The following is a 19394-nucleotide window of genomic DNA, read 5'->3' on the forward strand; positions in this document are numbered from 1 at the left end:
ATTATCTTTTAAAAAATGTGTTATTTATATATGTATGGGGGTAGTTTTTGCATGTAAGTGTAGATGCCCACAGAAACCAGAGGTGTCAGATCTCTTGGAGTGTGACATAGTACTGGGAACTGAACTTAGGTCCCCTGCAAGGACAGTACAACCTGTAACCACAGAGCCTCCTCTCCAGCTCCGAGCTCCGTTCGAAATCATCCTGTCTATTGTTTGAGTCTGAGACAGGACCTTGTTATGTAGCTGAACTCCTCATTCTCCCGCTTAGCCCCCAGTGCTGGAATTACAGGCGCGCACTGCCACACCCAGCATTTGCTCTCAGTGACATTTGTTGCTGAAGACACGTGACAATGAAATCGTGTGGCTGCATTTCGGTTTTGCCTTTAAAAATATAACAGAGTCGTTATAGCTTCAGCTCACTGACAGCAGCTCATGATCTTCTCTGTTGGGCAATGGTAAGTCCATGCTTGCTTGTGACTGTTTTCTATCACATCTTTCCTGGGATTACAGTAATTCAGTTCTCACTCCCATAGTGAGCTAACTTCATTAGGACATATCCAAACACCAACATTTCACCAGATGACAGATAGGCAGTCACTGAACTTGTATTTATTTTTATTCTTTGAGACAGTGTCTTCCTATTCCTAACCCTGGCTGGCCTGGAATTCACAGGGAGCCTCCTGCCTCTGTCTCCTGAGTTCTTAGGTCAAAGGTGTGCCCCACCATGACTAGCTCCAAAGCTGTCGTTCTGAATGTAACTGCATGTGTGCCCAGCCCGCTGCCCAGCCTCAGAAGCTTCTGACACCACCTCTGTCCTGCCTCAGTTCCTTTAAGCCATCTCCTAAGCTGTGCAGGAAAGACCCCATCTTCCAGGAGCAGCCCCAGGACCCTGTTAGTGAGGCAGTCTCACTGGGGTGGGGTGAGTCTCACTGGTGTGGGGTCTCTCTGGTCAGGATTCTGACCAGTCTGGAAGTCTCTGGTCTGGAGCACTGGGATTCATAGGAGATGCATGTCTTAGTTACTTCTATACTTGAGTGTAAAGCACCATGACCAAGGCAGCTCATAAAAGAAAACACTTACCTGGGGACTTACAGTTTCAGAGGGCGAGTCTCTTTCAGGGAGCATGGGGTAGACAGTCAGGCGTGGTGATGGAGCAACGGCTGAGAGCTTAGAGGTTGGCATGAGAACTAGGAGGCAGCGTGCATGCCAGAAACACAGAGACGCTCTCCATCACGGCATGGAATGGCCTGGGCTTTTGAAAACTCCAAGTCCATCCCCAGTGACACACCTCCCCCAACCAGAGGCCACGCCTCCTAATCCTTCCCGAACAGTTCCACCAGCCGGGAACCAAACATTTAAACACTGATCCCCTGCGGGCCATTCTCATTCACACCACCGTAGTGACAGTCTACAGCAGAGACTTGTCAAAGCTGCTGGTTCTTGGCGCCTGGTTCCGACATCCTCTTGAATGGTTTTTACCATTTGTATCCAAAACTCTCCCTCTCTGGAAGCCATGTACAGCAGAGTGACATTTTGGGCAATGACTTCCTATATGATGACGGTATTAGTTTGTACAGCAGGCTTCGTCTGGGCAGCTGTCTAGTCTGTCATGTAAGAAGAAATACACCAGTGAGTTCAACAGAGCGTGCCTCCGTCATTAAACAACATGGGACTGTCCGTCCAGCTCAGGCGGAATCCTGGTGAATCCGTGTTATCAGTCCAGCACTGGAACTAAATAGACCGCTCTCTAAAGATGCACAGATGGCCCTCAGCCCCAGTCCGGGATACACAAATCAAAACCACAGTGTTCCAGGTTGGCTGTCTTTCTGGTAAGAGTGTCTGTGCTTCAGAAGACAAAAGGAAAATACTGGTGAAGCAGTGGGAAGAAAGGAACCCTTGCATCCTGCTATGTAGTCACTAAGGAAAAGAATCAATATGACTACACAGTTCAACAATCCCACTGCTGGGGACATAGCCAAGGAAATAAAATTGATATGTCAGAGGCATTTACACTTCCCTGTTTACTGAAGCACTGTTCGCAATGGCTATGGGATGGAAGCAATTTAATATGTCACCAGATGAATGGATAAAGGAAATGTGTTCCAAACAAACAGAGGGATACTGTTCAGGGATAAAAGAGAATGAAGTCTGGCCACTGTGTCAACATGGATGAAATGTGGTTATGTTGACTGAAACAAGCCAGACACAGAGAGACAAGTGCTGTAGGATGTCAGTCAGATGAACCTGAAAAAGTTAACTTCGTAGGCTCTCACCGTACAATGGCGTAGAAGCCAGGGAGGGTGTCGGCACGCGCACATGCATGTGCGCTTGTGTGTGTGTGTGTGTGTGTGTGTGTGTGTGTGTGTGTGTGTTGAGCTCCATGTTATTATCAACACTTTATGTGTCCAGAATTAGTTTTTTCTGCTTGTCCTGGTAGGTGTGAAGACTTCCGTTTGCATCTGCTGTATTTCTTCAATGCCCAGTGGGATTGAGTCTCTCCGGTTTACTAGTGATTTCAGTTAACTTCTCCCATGTGTGTGAAAGCATGTGTTATATCCATGTGGTGATGTCCACGTGTGTGCGCAGAGACCATGGCAGGATGTCAGGCATTCTGCTCTACCACTCTCTACCTTTTCCCCTTGAGATGGTGTTCCTCACTGAGCCTGGCCCTAATGCATGGCCAACAAGCCCCATCGAGTTCTGACAGGATGCGGGTTATAGGCTAGGCATAGGCCCAGCGTTTACATGGATGCTGGGTTTAGGATTCAGGTCCTCAAGTTTGTGTGGCAAACTGTCTCACCCACCAGCTCCTCTCTCCAGCTCCTCGATTAACCTCTTTGGTTAATCTGCTAATCTGCTAATCCCCTGTCCTTTTTCTGGTGATAGTTACACGTGTTTGCAGGTTTTCTCCACTCTGTTGCTTGTTTGCCCTCTTTGACTAAAGTGTTTTCTGGCCAGCCAAATTTTCAAATTTTATAAACTTTCCCTCATGCTTACAGTTTTGTTAAAAAAGACTTCTTTCCACATGTATTAGTCAGGATTCTCCGGAGAGTGACAGTGGAAAGGAGGCGTGGGGAGGGAGGGAAAGGGAGAGACAGGGGGAGGGAGAGAGGGAGAGACAGAGAGACAGAAAGACAGAGAGACAGAGACAGGGGGAGGGAGGGAGACAGACAGACAAACAGGGAGAGGGAAAGAGAGAGTGAGAGAGAGAGAAAGAGGGAGAGGGAAGGGGAGGGAGAAAGAGAGGGAGAGAGAGAGAGAGAGAGAGAGAGAGAGAATATGCTAATTGATATACTAGAGAAATTGGCATTTGGTCATGCAGTTATGGAGAAGCCTCTCCAGGGGTCAGTTGTAGTGAACCTCATCCCCAGCCTCAGAACCCACACAGTGGATTCCATCCCCCGCCCCCCTAAGGACAGCTCTTCTCCCGCAGTCTTCCAACTCACATGCTCATCTCGTCGAGAAGCACTCTCCATCCACACCCAGCAATGGTCTTTCTCCATTCACCCTCACGTCCTCCTCCCGGTTGAGCTGATTTGTAACATCAGCTGTCTTTCTGTCATCTTTCTACAGCTTAGCAATTTTACCTTTTGGATTATGTTTTTAACGTACCTGGGATTGGGTTCTGGTTTAGCATGAGAGTCAGGACCAGATTTCTTGGTGGTTTTACACATTAATAGCTGGCTGGCTCACACGGCTTACTAAGACTGCTGCGCCCCGTCTGTCCCGGTGTGCGTGTATATTGGTTAGTTTTTTGCCTTTAATCACGACTGTTGAGTTGTGTCAGGTTTCCCCCCACATATTCTTAGAATCACGTTACACTCCCGTCCATTCACTGGTTAATGAATTAAGTTCATTTACCTCCACTGTTAACTTGGTCTTTCATCCCTCAGATAAGCCCAGTTTGGCTGTGACCTGTTTGTCACACATAGAACATTTTGTTGAATTTGATTTGCTAATAGTTTCGAATGGAAGTTATTTCATGATATCCCTATAATACCTTTTTTTAAATGTGTGTTTACTGGAAGGGTGGTGAATTCTGTTTAATTCTCTGTTTTTAATATTGGGCTGCTTTTTAAAAACGTCTAGTTCCGTGCGTAGAGGGGGCAGTTTGTTCACAGGTGTGCAGTGTCGGCCTTGATCCCCTGGAGCTGGAGTTAGAAGGCGTTGGAAGCCTGAGTGGGTCCCCTGCAAGGACACTGCTCTCACACTTGTCCACCTCATTTACATGTTTATTTCTGGGATAGCCTTCCTCTGTAGCCACCTAAGTAAGGTTAGCATAGATCTCGCTGTGTATGCCAAGGTGGCTCCAGACTCACAACAGTCCCTCCCCTTCCTCTCCTCCCCACCTCCTCTCCCTGCCCCTCCCCTTCTCCTCTCCCTGCCCCACCTCCTCTCCCTGCCCCTCCCCCTCTCCTCTCCCTCTGTTATAGATGCTGAATTTGCCTTGCCTCATTCAAGGTGTTACCTGAATCTCCTCTCTTTTGTTCACTTGGTCAAAGGCTTCTGGTTTATTTCTTCGCTGTGTTTTCTCTGCTGCTGACTTGTGCTCTTCTGTCTACTGTTCCACCTTTCCTCTCTGTTTTGCACATCTTTTTGAAGTTTTAAGAATGTGAGCATCATGGATGTGCAAACTTGTCCTGTGTGAAAATGGGAGGAACACCTCTGATTTCAGGGCACTGTTGCCTCTGTTTCCTTTTAGCCCTGTCTTGTAGTTTTATTAAAAGTTTGACATTGTTTAGAAAAGACCACTGGAGACTCGGATAAATATTATTTGTGCCTAGCAATGAGCATGTCTCTCCTTTTGTTAGTGTAGGTTTGGGGCAGTCTGTGGACGGCGGTTCCTTCAGTATTCTGGCTACAGGACGTCTCTCCATCTCTGGCTCCCACTGCCGGTTCTCGGTGTGACCGAGTGTGCGTGATGTGGCGTGGCTCCTGGTGGTCTTGTTCTTCTGACGCTTTCTCCTCCTACATGATGTGGGCTAGGCTTCTCTTACCTTACCTTATCTTCTCCACACCTGAACCTGGTCCTGAGAGGCAGGGTGGAGTATACCAAGAGTTTCTCTCTCCCCTCACTGGCTGACTTTCCTTCATCCTGTGGCAACTGCAAACCCCAGGGCCCTGCAGATAAAGCATTTCCTCCACCTCCCAGGTGGCTTGGCTTGACGTGAGATGATTTGCGTGGCGCCAGGTCTGAAAGTGGTTAAGATGGTATCCTGGGAGCTTGACTGTAGTCTCTGACCCTCCCTCAGTCTGTGTCGGAAGTACCTATTAGAAACGTTTGGAAGTTCGCTCACTGTCTGGGAAACATGGCCTGTATCCCGGGTCAGCCTCCTGATGGGTTATGCTGGCCCGTGTGCCCTGTGTAAGAACTTGGAAGCTGAGTCTGCTGCTTCCCGTTTGCTTCTGTGACTGTTCTCTCTCCCTCACTGACTCTGCAAGTGGAGAAAGAGTTCGGATGCCCTCTCTCACCTTGGAATTCATTTCAGACCTCAGCATCGACTCTTCTGCACCTGAGTCAGGGAGAGGCTGTTTCTAGGCTGAAAGTGGGACTTTCCCGAGTAATTTTATTCAACTCCTAATTCATGTTCTTCAGTGAGATGAGAAGGTACCTAGCCCGGCAGTGTGAACAAATCCAGCTTATATTTTCTCTCGTGAAGGCGGCAAACATAAATATCTTGTTTCCTAGTTTTATGAATTGATTGTAAGAGTGATTTTTTTAAATTATTATTCCAGCCTACGTTTACATTAGACAGCTAATCAGATTTGAAAACAATAGTGGTTTTTTTTGTTTTTGTTTTTGTTTTTTTACAGTAATAATGTTATGGGTTATTTCCCCTCTCAACATTAAAGAAACCGATGTTCCAGGGAAAGATGTGTTTCCTTGGCCTACCGTGGGGGCAGGAAGAGGCTTGCCTGGGTGGAATTTATGAAGTTGTTTAAGTGAAAGGGTAACCTGCAGGCTTGTTTTTCCCCACTGTTTTAGGGATCGGTGGCAATTTGGTGGCCATTCAGGCTAGCAGGATTTCTACCTACCTCCATTTACACAGCCTCCCCGGAGAACTACCTGAGGAGCCCAAAGGCTGCTCCTACCCATTTAGGACGTTTTTTGGTTCAGGTAAGTGTTGTGTGGGGTTGCGTGTATTTTGTGAGGAACTGCTGCCCGCCGAGACCCGAGGCATGCACAACTTGTCAAACCTATATTTTACGAATGCTGTGCTGAGCTAATGTCAGGGAACAAAGGCCTTCTGTGTCCGTGTGGGTCATGTGGCATTTAGGCTTTCTCTTCCTGCCTCAGGGGCATCTTGTTGGCTAAGAGAGGAGCCACACGTACAAACCCAGGTGGCTCCCTTGACTGAGAGACAGATGGCCTTTCTTCTGTATTACTGCTGTTGGCTTTAAAGTGTGGCTATTTATTTACTCCGAACCAGGATGTTAGGAGACAAGCTGATGACAGGAAACAGCGCGTCACACACATGAACAGCTGTGACAACCATTACAATGTTAATCATTATTTTATTATACGTACGGCTGTTCACCTATAAGTGTGTCTGGGCACCATTTGTGTGCCTGGGGGAGGCTGGAAGGGCATCAGACCCCTGGAACTGGAGTGACAGAAGATTGTGCGCTGCCCCGTGGGTCCTGGGAATCGAACCCTGGTCCTCTGGAAGAGCAGTCTGTGCTCTTAGCACTGAGCCCCTCCTGTGATATCAGTGATGGAGCTATTAACGAAGACATAAAATTAACATTCCAGTTTTTGCATTCTCCTTCTGTTTCTATGGTAGATACTAATGTTCTCCAAAATAAGTTTTTAATCAACCATCTTTTACTTGACTTTATAATTACACCTAATGGGGGAATTTTCAAGAGTTAAGTGGATTGTAGATGACTGAGGTTTACTCTTGGCAGTTGAACTGACGGACGCTGTGAGCTGTAGTATCGAGAAGAGAAAGTCACCTTCAGTTTGTCGTTTTGTGTTTCTGAGATTGGGACTCACTGTTGGGTTAGGGCTGGCCTTGAACTCTAGGAGCTCCTGCCTCTGCCTGCATTTTGCTAGGATTACAGGCAACCAAGGCTGTCTTCTGAGGTGGTAACTTGGATCACAGTGCCCAGTTTACAGGTTCACTTTATTTTTCTACCGGTACTGGGGCTCGAACCCTGTGACTGCCTGACAGGGGAGCAACCTTTCACTGGGCTGCACCACCAGCCGCAGCCCTCACATGCGATTTTCAATGCTGCTGGCATTTCGTGTTACAGGAGTGAACAATAAGTCTGCCCAGGTTCTCCTGCTCTTCGTGATTCCCGGCCACCTGATCTTCCTCTACACAATCCATCTGATGAAGAGCGGCCACACCTCTCTGACTGTAGTCTTTGTTGTTGTGTACCTGCTTGCTGCTGTGCTCCAGGTAAGACGACAGCGTGTAAAGCTCTCCTATGCTCGCCCAGACTGCTGAGAAACTGTGCTGATGGCCGTCTACGTACACAGAGTTAACGTCTCAGTAGACTGGGACAGTGCAGTACACAGAACCCGTGGGTTGCCTGGGTTTCACAGCATCCTTTGTTGGTTACCCTGTCCTGTATGACATACCTTCCAATAGATTCTTGAAGCAGAGAAAGGAAGTACATTTTGGGGTGGTGCCTGGTGTTTTACCCCACCTTCCAGATTAATAGGTGGACTGATACTTTTCTTGGGGACTCTGAAGGCAGCCTGCCTTGTTGCCTTCAAGCTGCTCGAGTTGCCAGTGAGAATGGGAGCCATCTGGCTCCTGAATCTCTTGCAAGAACTTGGTTTGTTTGTTTGTTTGTTTGTTTTAACCTTTATGTTCACCAGTGTCTCTGTGAACGAGTGCAGGTGCAGGCATGTGTGGTGAGGTCAGACGATAACCTTGAATGTTGAGGCCTGCCTTCCACCCTGTTTTATCGGATTAGCCGTTCCATGAGACTCTAGCAAGTCTCCAGGCTCTGCCCCCCACCCTGCTGTAGATGTGCCCCTCTGCACCCGGCTTTCGGAGGGTCCTGGAGGTGCGAACCCAGGCCCCTCACACTTGTGGGACAAGCGCTTTTCCCTCACAGCTGTTTCTCCCACACATGTGACGTGTGCTTTGATGTCCTAGCAGCTGTAAGAGCTGTGCCTCTTCTCTTTTTCTTGTTGGCATGTTGGCAGCTTTTAAACTCTGTGCTGATAAACTCTGGCATGGGTATAAATTATCTCTTGTTTGATTCTTATCAGTTCAGGAGCTCACGTTCTTCAGTTCTGGGGAAGACGTCTTTAAATGTTATTTTTTGGTGAATTTCTTTTCTTGACATGTAACCCAAGCTGGATTCAAAACTCAAATGTAACCCAGGCTGGCCTCAAACTAGTAGTCTGCTGGCCTTTGCCTGTGAGTACTGGGTTACAGTGGTGTTCACCATTAGATTTGCATCAGACTTACTTAAACCTTCTCTGTTTCATTATTTGTTTTCTTTTAAGATGTCTATTCCTCTGTGTTGTGTAGAACGCCTTTACTGCCTAAACTTTAGAAAATTTCTTTTATGTAAGCAAACCCTTCCCTATGCTCCGGTAAACAACTCTAATGAAACTCATAGACAGACAGACAGACAGACAGACAGACAGACAGACACACACACACACACACAGTCTCAAAAAATGAAAGCAGAAGGGGTCCTGGTTTGGAAAAGGAGTTTGGAGAGGGTGATAAATGGGATGTCTGTGAGAAGATCAAAGTACATCATGTCCGTGTGCGAAAGTATCATAATGTAAGCCATTATTATATATAATTAATCTATGCCAGCAAAATATTTAAAAGTGTGCTGCTATAGTAAATGGACACATTTTAAATATTAAATAGTACCAAAAGGTTCGAAGTCCTTAAATCTGTTTCTCAGAGACCATCGGTTTGAAATACCTTAGCTATTTTTTCTGCCATTATTGGTAAGTTTTAAAGTAATAGACCTAAACCTAGAGTTCATGATTAATTCCATTTTGACTTTGGCTTAAAAAACAAATCAAGGGGCTGGGGATTTAGCTCAGTGGTAGAGCGCTTACCTAGGAAGCGCAAGGCCCTGGGTTCGGTCCCCAGCTCCGAAAAAAAAGAACCAAAAAAACAAAAAAAACAAAAAACAAATCAAGGTGCTTTAGGGTTGTTACAAGGTCCCATATTTCTCACAGACTTATACCACAACTTAAAAAAAAAATAGTTGAAGCTGGGTGGTGGTGGCACAGGCCTTTCACCCCAGCCCCCGGGAGGCAAAGGGATCTCTGAGTCCAGCCTGGTCTACAGAGCAAGTTCCAGGACACACAGAGAAACCCTGTCTCAAATAAATAAGTAAATACATAAATAATTAATTAAACAGATGGATGGATGGATTGCCAGTGTGTAATTAAGCCTACTTTGTTCACCAAGGCAGGCGGCTTTGCTCTGCCTGTATTTTTTTGTGTATCGTTTTCTGTGGCATCAGTAATCCTTTCCTTTCCCACTTGGGTCTCTTCCCATAAGCCTTAGTGCTTCAACTGCCCCAGCTCCTCAGGACCGACTTCTTGTTTAACCTCAGGGACTGGGTGTCCCCACAGTGAGGAGTGCCTGCGCTTTCAGAGACAGATTATGATGGTGCCTGGGGAGGGACTTGCCCTGGAGGAAGCAGGCTCGGGAAGGCGGATAGAGAGGATTCCAGTCAGAAGAGGCCACGTCGATAAAGCAAAGCACCACACCATGCCCACACCGTGCCCACACGCCACTGCGTTCTCAGCCCCCGGGAGATGTATTCTTTGATAAGAGGCAGTAAGTTTCAAAAGTGCAGAACAGTGCAGTATGTATAGAAAAAAAGACTCAATCCTCTGTCTGCCTGATGTGCTTAGAGTGTGTTTTATTATCTTCACGGTTGCTTAATAACAAACACATTGGCACAGTACTTAATAAGTATGCTCAGATATTTTCTACAGGAGGCTGGCATCGTGGGGGACTCTAGATCCCTGATTTAATTCACAGAGAAAGCACAGAACTGTGCTGGGAAAGCAGGGTAGACCCAGATTCGGGGGGTGGGGGGAGAAGAGGAGACCTTAAGGCAGGTTGAGCCTGATGCATACAGGCCTTAGGTGCCAAGTCAGGGAGGGTAGAGTCGATTCTAAAATAACCCAGTCCTGGCAGCTTGATCGAGACTCTTACAATGTCTCTGTAATGCTTTCTAATCTTCTGATTTTATTAAGCCACTGTTAATTTTTTAACGTATTATTTATTCAACAACTCTCCCCTTTGGTTTGCTGCAGAGGTGGCCTTTAAGCCCCCAGAGCAGTGAATTCAAGCACAGTTGAAGGGCCTTTGGTCTGACACTCCCTGACCACACCAGTTCGACATAGTATAAATGTGAGGTTTTCAGGGATGATACAACCGTGGCTTGCCCAGGGAGCTGTCTTTCTCTCTGCTGGTAAACAGGGCACTCAATCCCAATGCTTTTGCTGCTGTGAGCTTGCACTGCCCAAGAGTTGGAAGAGATGGTCGTTACTGTCACCGGTGTTCGCTGCTCTCCTCTGTCCTGAGGGAAGCACGCAGACAGGTATGCTCTGAACAGCCATTTCTAGAGTAGGTTCCTGTGTGTGCTCGCCATGTAGCTTTTCCATGTCTGTATGCCCGGCTGCCCTGTGTTCTTCCTGTAAGTTGAAAGAAATAGAAGTAATTTTTCCAAGGTTATAAAACATTTCATTTTTTTAAAAAAGATTTCATTTAAATCGTGCATGAGCACAAGGCATGGGGTGTGTGCATGTGTGTGTGTATGTGTGTGTGTGCGCGCGTGTGTTCGTGTGCATGTGTGTGTGTGCATTCGTGTGTGTTTGTGCATGTGTGTGTGCATTCGTGTGTGCATGTGTGCATGTGTGTGTGTGTGCGCATGTGTGGTGTTTGTGTTTGTGTGCATGTGTGCATGTGTGGTGTGTAGCTGCAGAGGCCTGAGGTGGTTGGTGGATCCCTTGGAGCTCTAGTTGCAGGCAGTTGTGAGCTGCCTGATGTGGGTGCTGAGCCTTGAACTCAGGACCTTCTGAAAGAGAAATAGGCCCAGGTCTCACTCACAGAGTACGCTCACGTGCCCTTCCCCTTTCTGAGACAGGGTCTGTTAAGTAGCCCTGCTGTCCTGGATGGCCTCAGATTCACCCGCCTCTGTCTCCTGAGTGCTGGAATTAAAGCTGGCTGTCCCTACATGTGCCTTTGGCTACCCTCCTCACCAGTGAAGGCTGCAAGGGTGGGGTTGAGCCAGCGCTTGCTCACTTACTGTGTTGAAAAAACACTTCCCCTCTGAGAAGTGGAAAGGGTAGCGGCGGTCCCTTTGTTTTGAAGAGTGAATGAGTTACAGGGCAGTTTGCTGCCACCACGCAGATTGTTGCCGTTATTAATAAAGGATAGAAACGGCGTGCCTCAGAGTGACAGCTGCAGGAGCCTTTTTAAAAACGCAAGATGTTCTGGGTTCGGTCCCCAGCTCCGAAAAAAAGAACTAAAAAAAAAAAAAAAAAAAAAAAAAAAAAAAAAAAACGCAAGATGTTCTTTCTTCAGCAGTAGAGTAGGTTGGTATCGCCAACCATCCCATAATACTCAGAGCCAACTAGCTGTGGATAGTACAAGCATTGGTTTTAGGTTGCCCTGTTATTCGAGAAGTCTGAATCTCACATACCTCGCGTGTTTCCTTCCACAACTTTGAGAAGACGTGGGCTCTTCTCCAGAAGCATCAGCTTCTGCTGCTGTGCCCCTGACTGCTCGCAGCCGCTAGGAGACAGAAGTGTGGTTTAGCATTCCACTCCTCGATGGAGCTCGCTCCTACTCCTGCCTTTTTTCTTTTTTCTTTTTTTCGGAGCTGGGGACCAAACCCAGGGCCTTGCGCTTGCTAGGCAAGCGCTCTACCACTGAGCTAAATCCCCAACCCCCTACTTTTAAGTCGTAAGGAATCTGTCTGTCTGCGAGAGGTTTTTGTTGTTTGTTTCTTTGGTTGTTTTTGGTTCGTTTTACTCCGGGTCTTTCTCACGAGCATAGAGCCGGGACAGCATAACAGACCTGGAAGGAGCAAAGACAGCGCCAGCTGGGTCAGCACGCTGGGCTCTGCAGCCGAGAAGCCGTGGCAGTGCTGCGTTTACATCCTCAGTACGTTCTCCTGTGGGTGACACAGTGACACGGTGACACGGAGGCATGAGTCTGGTATACCTAGAAGATGCCCCCGGATGACCGAGCAAGGATAGATACGGTAGACACTGTCACCGCGTGCTGCCAGATGTGAGAAGCCCCAGTGTTTTACAGTCCTCTCGCTGTGACTAAACACGAACCAAAATCCCTTCTGCTTTACCATCTTGTCGTCTTCTTCCCTTTCATCGTGATGATTTTAGATGTGTGCGGGACATCTTAATGTTTGATGCTAAAAAGCACCTCAGCGGAGAAAGAAAAGGGGACGTTTCTAGCCCTTGATCCCCATTGAATTCCAAGGAAGCGTTTATTCACGCAACCCATAAACACTGACAGTCGCTTGTCACTGAAACTTTTAATTATTTTAGGTACTGATTGTTACGTGAGAAAATCACTAAGATCACTAAGAATGCTACGAATACCTTCGAACAAAATTCTGCGGTAAATTTATCATTAAAGTTTCGTTATATAAACCTTTGCCCCCGAGACAGAGAAAACCGTTTCCCTTGTAGCTGGCGAGAGGGTTCAGTGGGTTACAGCATGCGCTGCTCTTCAGAGGACCTGAGGTCATTTCTCATCCCGAGGCTCACAATTGCCTGACATTCTAGCTCCTGGGGACCTGACGCCTTCTTCTGGCCTCTGCGGGAACTGCACTCATGTGTACACTGAATTAAGATAAAAATCTTAACTAAGTCTCCCTTAATGCGAAGTGACAACAGATTCTCAGTATGTAAAGTTGGAAATGAGAAATACCAGGAGTTCGTCAGGCAGTGCGCTAGTCACTGTCAAAGAAATTGATGGCACTGTTTTTGTCCCTGTGCACCTTCTCTAAGCCGCAGGGTATAAGAGAATTAAGAAGGTTAAGAGCAGTTAGAGAAGAGGAGGTCTTGCCTTCTTATTAGTAGTGTAGTCTTCTGAACTCTACAGTCAAACTTCCTGTCTGACACTCTTGGAAAGCACTTGGATATTCTGAAGGGAAGGATCAAAGGGTATATGCTGTGACTGGTCAGTTACTATCTGCACTGGTCTTAGCAACATGTGTGTGCTTCCTAGTAACATAACTTAAAAGACGGGTTTCTGTTCTTTTATATCTCAGATTTGAAATTTAAACTTACATACAAATTATGACATCTAATGTATGCCATTAGAATATGACAGATTCGTATTCTAAATGAGTATTCTCAGCAAACCCCATACCCACTTTCAACAAGCAGATGATACCCTTCACAATAAGACTTGATATCAGGATGTTGTCTAGTAACAGTTGCCTTTTCATAAGAGATAACAGCTTGTGATTGTCCACAGGTATAGTTTCAATATGAGCATGCCCACAAGGCTGATGGCAACCGCGGTAGGATATGCTTAGGCTGGTAGTCCAGACAGTGGCCTCCTCACTTCACTTAGGAACGCGGGCTGCATCATAGCTCTCAGGTCTCACATCAGCATCGGTAACTATAGAGTATTGGAGTACATGGTGGTGGGACCAGCCCTGCCTCCCCACCACTGTTCTGAAACTCCGCTTCGTTCCTTGGAGTCAGTCCTCTAAATAATGAAGCTTAGAGCCCCATGGTGATAGCGTGGCCTCGCTGGGAACCTCAGGACAGCCACCCACAAAGCAGGTTAATTAGCTTTGTCTCGGGAAGGTATTAGTTCTGCATCTTGCTGTCTGTGCTCAGAGTGCATGGGAGCTGTAATAGTTGAGTAGCTGAGACATGTTCTCTTATTGGTTCTCTTAATGGTGGAGCCACAGCTCACACTCCAACATGGCCCTCCCAAAGAAAGAGCCAAGCAGCCAGGGGCTGTGTCTTCATTTGGGTTTTATTGCCAGGAAGACACACCACAACCCCAGCAGCTCGTATAAAGGAAAACATTTGATTGGGGCTGCTTACAGCTTTGACGGTTTAGTGCATGGTTGCGGCTGGAAACACGGCAGCGTGTAGCAGACATGGTGCTGCAGAGGACCTGAGAGTTTTGCATCATGATCTGCAGCCAGACTTGAGTTTTAAGACCTCAAAGCCCACCCCCACACTTCTCCAACAAGAACACACCTACTAATTGTGCCACTCCCTATGGACCAGACGTTCACACACGAGTCTATGGGGCCATTCCTATTCAACTCTCCACAGGGTGAATTGGCCTTATTCTCACTCATGGTCAGTCTTCATTGCTGCTTGGTCTTCAGGATTTAAATCCATCAGATTTCAACTAGAAGGACGTTCTTTACTCCTTCTTAGTTGTTTTTTAGAGATAGAATCTTGTAGACCAGGTTGTCCTGGAACTTCATATGTAGCTGAGGTTGGCCTCGAACTCTTGACCCTCTTGCCGCCATCTTCTGGTTGCTGGTATCACAGGTGTGTGCTCCACACCTGGTTGCTTTATTCTTTCCATGTGACTGGTCTCCCTTTGCCTCTTGGTTGGTTTTGGTTGTCAGCTTTGGTTAAAGGGGTCCTGTGAAGAAAAGGGAGATGCCATGGCAGGAGGAAGCATGTAGTTCCTAACTTTTCTTCTATCTGGAACAATGTCTACTTTGAGACTCGATTGGTAGGAAGCAGGTAGATTGTTGAGATTTCCCATTAGGAGTCTTCAGTTGCCTATCTGAAATACTGTGGTCTTATGGCTGTTGGTATGTGGGCCGTGTGGTCTTACGGCTGCTGGCATGTGGACATGTGGTCTTATGACTGTTGGCATGTGGGACGTGTGGTCTTATGGCTGCTGGTATGTGGTGATATTATGCTGCTGTTCTGGTAGCTGAAAGATCTTCATATCCAGGTACTTTCCTCAGATCATGTTTCTCAGTAAAGCTTTAGGTGAGCATGCCTAGGTTCCCACAGAAAGTCAACAACTGCATCTTAGAAGCAGCGCTGTGGATCCCAGGGTGGGTGGGGCACTGGGGAAGGGTCCCTCTCAGTCTTGTCAGGCCCCGCCCTAAAAATGAAGCAGCATCAGAGCTTTCTCCAGATGTTCTGCCTTGGGTCTCACTGTCTGTACTCTGAATGCAGCCAGAATCTCACATTTAACTTAGAGGAATGCACGCGCCGCGCGCACACACACACACACCTCAGCTCTGCCAGAGTACAGTGTGATAAAGCAGAGAACAGCTGGGTACAGCGTGCTCGCCCGTAACCCCTGCATTGGGAATCTAAGGCAGGAGGAGTTCCACAAGTTTTGGGCCATCTGGTCTACAGAGAGGCCTTGTCTCCTAAAGCAACAGTGTCAGAGGACGATGGAGCGGTCACTCAGTATTGGAGATAAAAGACAGCTTTTACCATGTGGTGACGGGGGGGTGGGGGGGGGTTGGGGATTTAGCTCAGTGGTAGAGCGCTTGCCTAGGAGGCGCAAAGCCCTGAGTTCGGTCCCCAGCTCCGAAAAAAAGAACCAAAAAAAAAAAAAAAAAAAAGAATACCATGTGGTGACGGGTTGGAAGAGTTGTCTGGGAAGCTTAGCTAGAGCACTAAAGGATCTCGGCTTCAGGGACCAGCCTGAGTGACTGGATTTCACCATAGAAGTCTGATGGTGGACATCACTGTCTAGTTGTCTCTTGCTGTGTGATTCCTGGAAAGAATTAGTTCCTAGCTGGCTACTTTATAAACTAGGATTTCCATTGGTTGGTAGTTCCCAGAACTTGCTCAGTGGGGCCAGCGGTTTGTTGATGAGAGGAGCTTAAAACCACCTAACACCTACTCTTACTGTGGCTGAGAACAGGCCAGTCTTGTAGGAGTGTGGGGATGGTTTGTCTCACTTCCCGGCCTTGGTCCTCATCACGGAGAGTCCTGCAGACACCCCTCCCCCCAAGCCCACCCCCCATTGCTCCTCCTTGACTTGGGGTTTGTGAAGGCTTCCAGCTTAAGTGTTAGTTAACACCCTTTCTTCTGTGTTTTCTTTCCTTGTTGTTGAATCATTTGTAGAAACATCTGCTGGGACAGTATCCAGACAAAAGCATTTGAGACACTGAGCAGTAAACATTAAATGGCTGAGACAAAAAAATTAATAATAATAATAATCAGATATATTTTAGGGGGGATGGGAAGGCTCTTCCCTGGTCGGTCTCTGCGGTTCCACAGGCAGCCAGATTGCTTCCCTGTAGTTTAGAAATTCCGTTCAGCCTGAAATGTTAGCAGTGCTGGTCAAAAGAAAGTTCAAAGACACTTTACTATCTTAATTGTTTATTTTTATGTTCATTGGGTTTTTTGCCCGCATGCATGTCTGGGTGAGGGTGTCAGAAACCGTGGGACTGGCGTTAGACAGGCGTGATCTGACCTGTGGGTCCTGGGCATCGAACCCTGGGCCTAAACTGCTGAACAATCTTCCCAGCCCCCACTTTAGTTCTTTTGATTATTATTTATTAGCTGTAATTATTTGGGTTAAGGAAATTAACTCATGTCTTCGGGGCCTTGAACTGTTTTATTTAGCATGTTTGCCAAAGTAAGGAGCCAATTTTCTTGTTGTTGACGGCTTCAGACTGCTCAGCTCTTCCCGAGGGCTCGATGCCTTCATGCCACAGCCCGGTGAGGCGTGTCTGTCAGGGAGCTGGGGGAGGACAGCCTTGGTTGGCAGTGCAACGCTCCGTAGAAAGATTTCCCTAGGTCCTGGCTGGCATTGAAGACCTTGATTCTGAAGCAGAGACCAGGACCAGGAACTGGGATTTATAGAGATGAGAGCACAAAGGACGGTGACATGGAACTTTGGGTCAGTGGTCTCGCCTGGGACTGTCCGCTTTGTGCAGTCACACAAAACCTTCAGTTAATAGGTCAAACCATTGTGACCCACTGCGAGGTAGGTCTTGACAGGGCCGCAAAGGTCTCCTCCACTTCTATGGTGGATAGAGGGGGGGAAGGTAGCCAGTGGATGGAGGGGGGGATAGAGAGGGTGGATGGAGAGGGAGGGAATGGAGAAGGGGGATGGGGAGAGGGGGGATGGAGAGGGTGGATGGGGAGAGGGGGGATAGAGAGGGTGGATGGAGAGGGAGGGAATGGAGAAGGGGGATGGGGAGAGGGGGGATGGAGAGGGTGGATGGGGAGAGGGGGGATAGAGAGGGTGGATGGAGAGGGAGGGAATGGAGAAGGGGGATGGGGAGAGGGGGGATGGAGAGGGTGGATGGAGAGGAAGGGAATGGAGAAGGGGGATGGGGAGAGGGGGGATGGAGAGGGTGGATGGGGAGAGGGGGGATAGAGAGGGTGGATAGAGAGGAAGGGAATGGAGAAGGGGGATGGGGAGAGGGGGGATGGAGAGGGTGGATGGAGAGAGGGGAGATGGAGAGAGGAGGGTGGAGGGGGGATGGAGAAAGGGGGATGGAGGGGGGATGGAGAGAGGGGGATGGAGAGCAGCAGGGATAGAGAAGGGGGATGGAGAGGCGGTAACAGAGGGGGGATAACAGAGTGGGGAGTGGAGAGGGGGGACGAGAAGGGGAGTAAAGGATGGGGGGATGTAGCCAGGTCAGGCTCCTCCAGAGACTTCTTTTATTTGTCATTTCGAGCTCAGCTGACACATCCTTGCAAAGTGAGTATTTCGTCATGGAGGGTCTAGTTTTTGAAAGCCGTGTCTTATTCTCAGAATTCTCCAGACATCTCACTGGTGTGTCTTACAGGTTAGTCATAAATAACCACAGTTGTTAAAGATACACTGAGTCTGTCTAGTGTTGGTGAGAGGCGAAACGTTTGGCAAAGCTCTTCCCACAGAGCAGTGACAGAGCAGTTGAAGACCAGAATCGCACACCTTAAACGAACTGACGTTTCCTGAAGCCACAAGCTCTGCTCCACAAGGACAGGTACAGCCTTGTACCAGTAACAGAGGCATCGCAGCCATGTGCATGCTTAACATCTGAGCCGAGTGACAGAGTGCGTGGACCGATGTCCCTAGTCACCCTTTGGCTCAGATCATCTGCACCCCCTCTCTGAGCCTTTGAAGGTTCATCTTGATCTTAGTTTCAGAAGGGACTCAGTGTCCGTCCCCATCACGCTCCTGGTACGTCACAGTTCGATAGTGTGGAAGCATTCGTATGTTTTAATATTCCTGGAGCCAAGTCAAATGTAGTTGTATCTGGCACCATAGCTCCTGCCCAAGCCCCTGGTGTTCAGACACGTGAGCAGTTAGAGCCACAGACCTGGGACACGTGTGCAGTTAGAGCCACAGACCCTGGGACACGTGTGCAGTTACAGTCACAGACCCTGGGACACGTGAGCAGTTAGAGCCACAGACCTGGGACACGTGTGCAGTTAGAGCCACAGACCTGGGACACGTGTGCAGTTAGAGCCACAGACCCTGGGACACGTGTGCAGTTACAGTCACAGACCCTGGGACACGTGTGCAGTTACAGTCACAGACCCTGGGACACGTGTGCAGTTAGAGCACAGACCTGGGACACGAGATACAAGCTGAGGCTGCCACGCTTTCCCGCCTGCTGACTTCTGAGAGCTGTCCCGCTGCCTCATTACCATTTCCAGAGTGCTAACTGGATTAATTAGTGTCTCTTCCTCTTGTCCAGAGAACTGGCTGGCCTCTGCTGTGTTCCAACTGCGGAGGCCTTCCATGAATACAAGAGCAGTGTTCTCAGTTCATGGTTTTCTTCCATTCTGTCCTTTTGTACAGTCTTTTCAGCTTTCCAGCCTTGTGTCAAAAATGTTCCTAAAGTTGTTTCTGTCATTGTGTTGTTTCTGAGATTGCAGCTGCTCATATAGTCCAAGCTGGGTCTCAATTTGTAATCCTCCTGCCTCGGCCTCCAGAACACAGGATTTTCTTTATTAGCTATGAACCCCCCTTTTGTTACCGTCTTGCATAGGCTCCTGGCTGTGTGTCTCCTCGTGCTGGGCTGTATCTGGCTCGCTCTCTCTGGTGTGCTCTGGATAGAGCCACACTGAGTACATTCTTAGGATTTTTCTCTGTAGTCATTGTTTCCGAGAGTTGTGTTAGCTCTTACTCATACGTTTCTCTGTTAGATCATGTTCCTGTGTGGATATTAGATAATTTCTTCACTTTCTAAATTTTCTTTTCGTTTTTCTATTATTTCATGTATTTTTTGCCTACACGTCTGTGCACCGTGTGCACGCTGTGCCTTCAAGGACCAGAAGAGGGCAGCAGATACCCTTGGATTAGAGTTACTGCCACTTGTGAGCTGCCCTGTCAGTACTGGGACTTGAACCTGGGTCCCTTGGAAGAGCATCCAGTGCTCTTAACCACTGAGCCATCTCTTCATGCTAGGGATTTGAACTGTAGGCCTCCAGTGCAGTAAGTCACGCCCATTGG

General features: G+C 47.8%; 1 protein-coding gene across 10 annotated transcripts in view; it reads left to right on the plus strand.

Annotated features, from left to right (window-relative positions):
• Slc41a2 (solute carrier family 41 member 2) overlaps positions 1 to 19394 on the plus strand; it is a 107467-nt gene that overhangs the window by 74110 nt on the left and 13963 nt on the right. For all 10 annotated transcript variants that reach the window (XM_063263757.1, NM_001401081.1, NM_001108742.2 and 7 more), the window contains 2 exons: positions 5987 to 6118; positions 7258 to 7406. In XM_063263757.1, the coding sequence (XP_063119827.1) occupies positions 5987 to 6118; positions 7258 to 7406 (281 nt within the window). The remainder of the gene's footprint in view (positions 1 to 5986; positions 6119 to 7257; positions 7407 to 19394) is intronic.

The sequence above is a fragment of the Rattus norvegicus genome, chromosome 7 (assembly GCF_036323735.1).
Source record: "Rattus norvegicus strain BN/NHsdMcwi chromosome 7, GRCr8, whole genome shotgun sequence".
NCBI classification, from domain to species: Eukaryota; Metazoa; Chordata; class Mammalia; order Rodentia; family Muridae; genus Rattus; species Rattus norvegicus.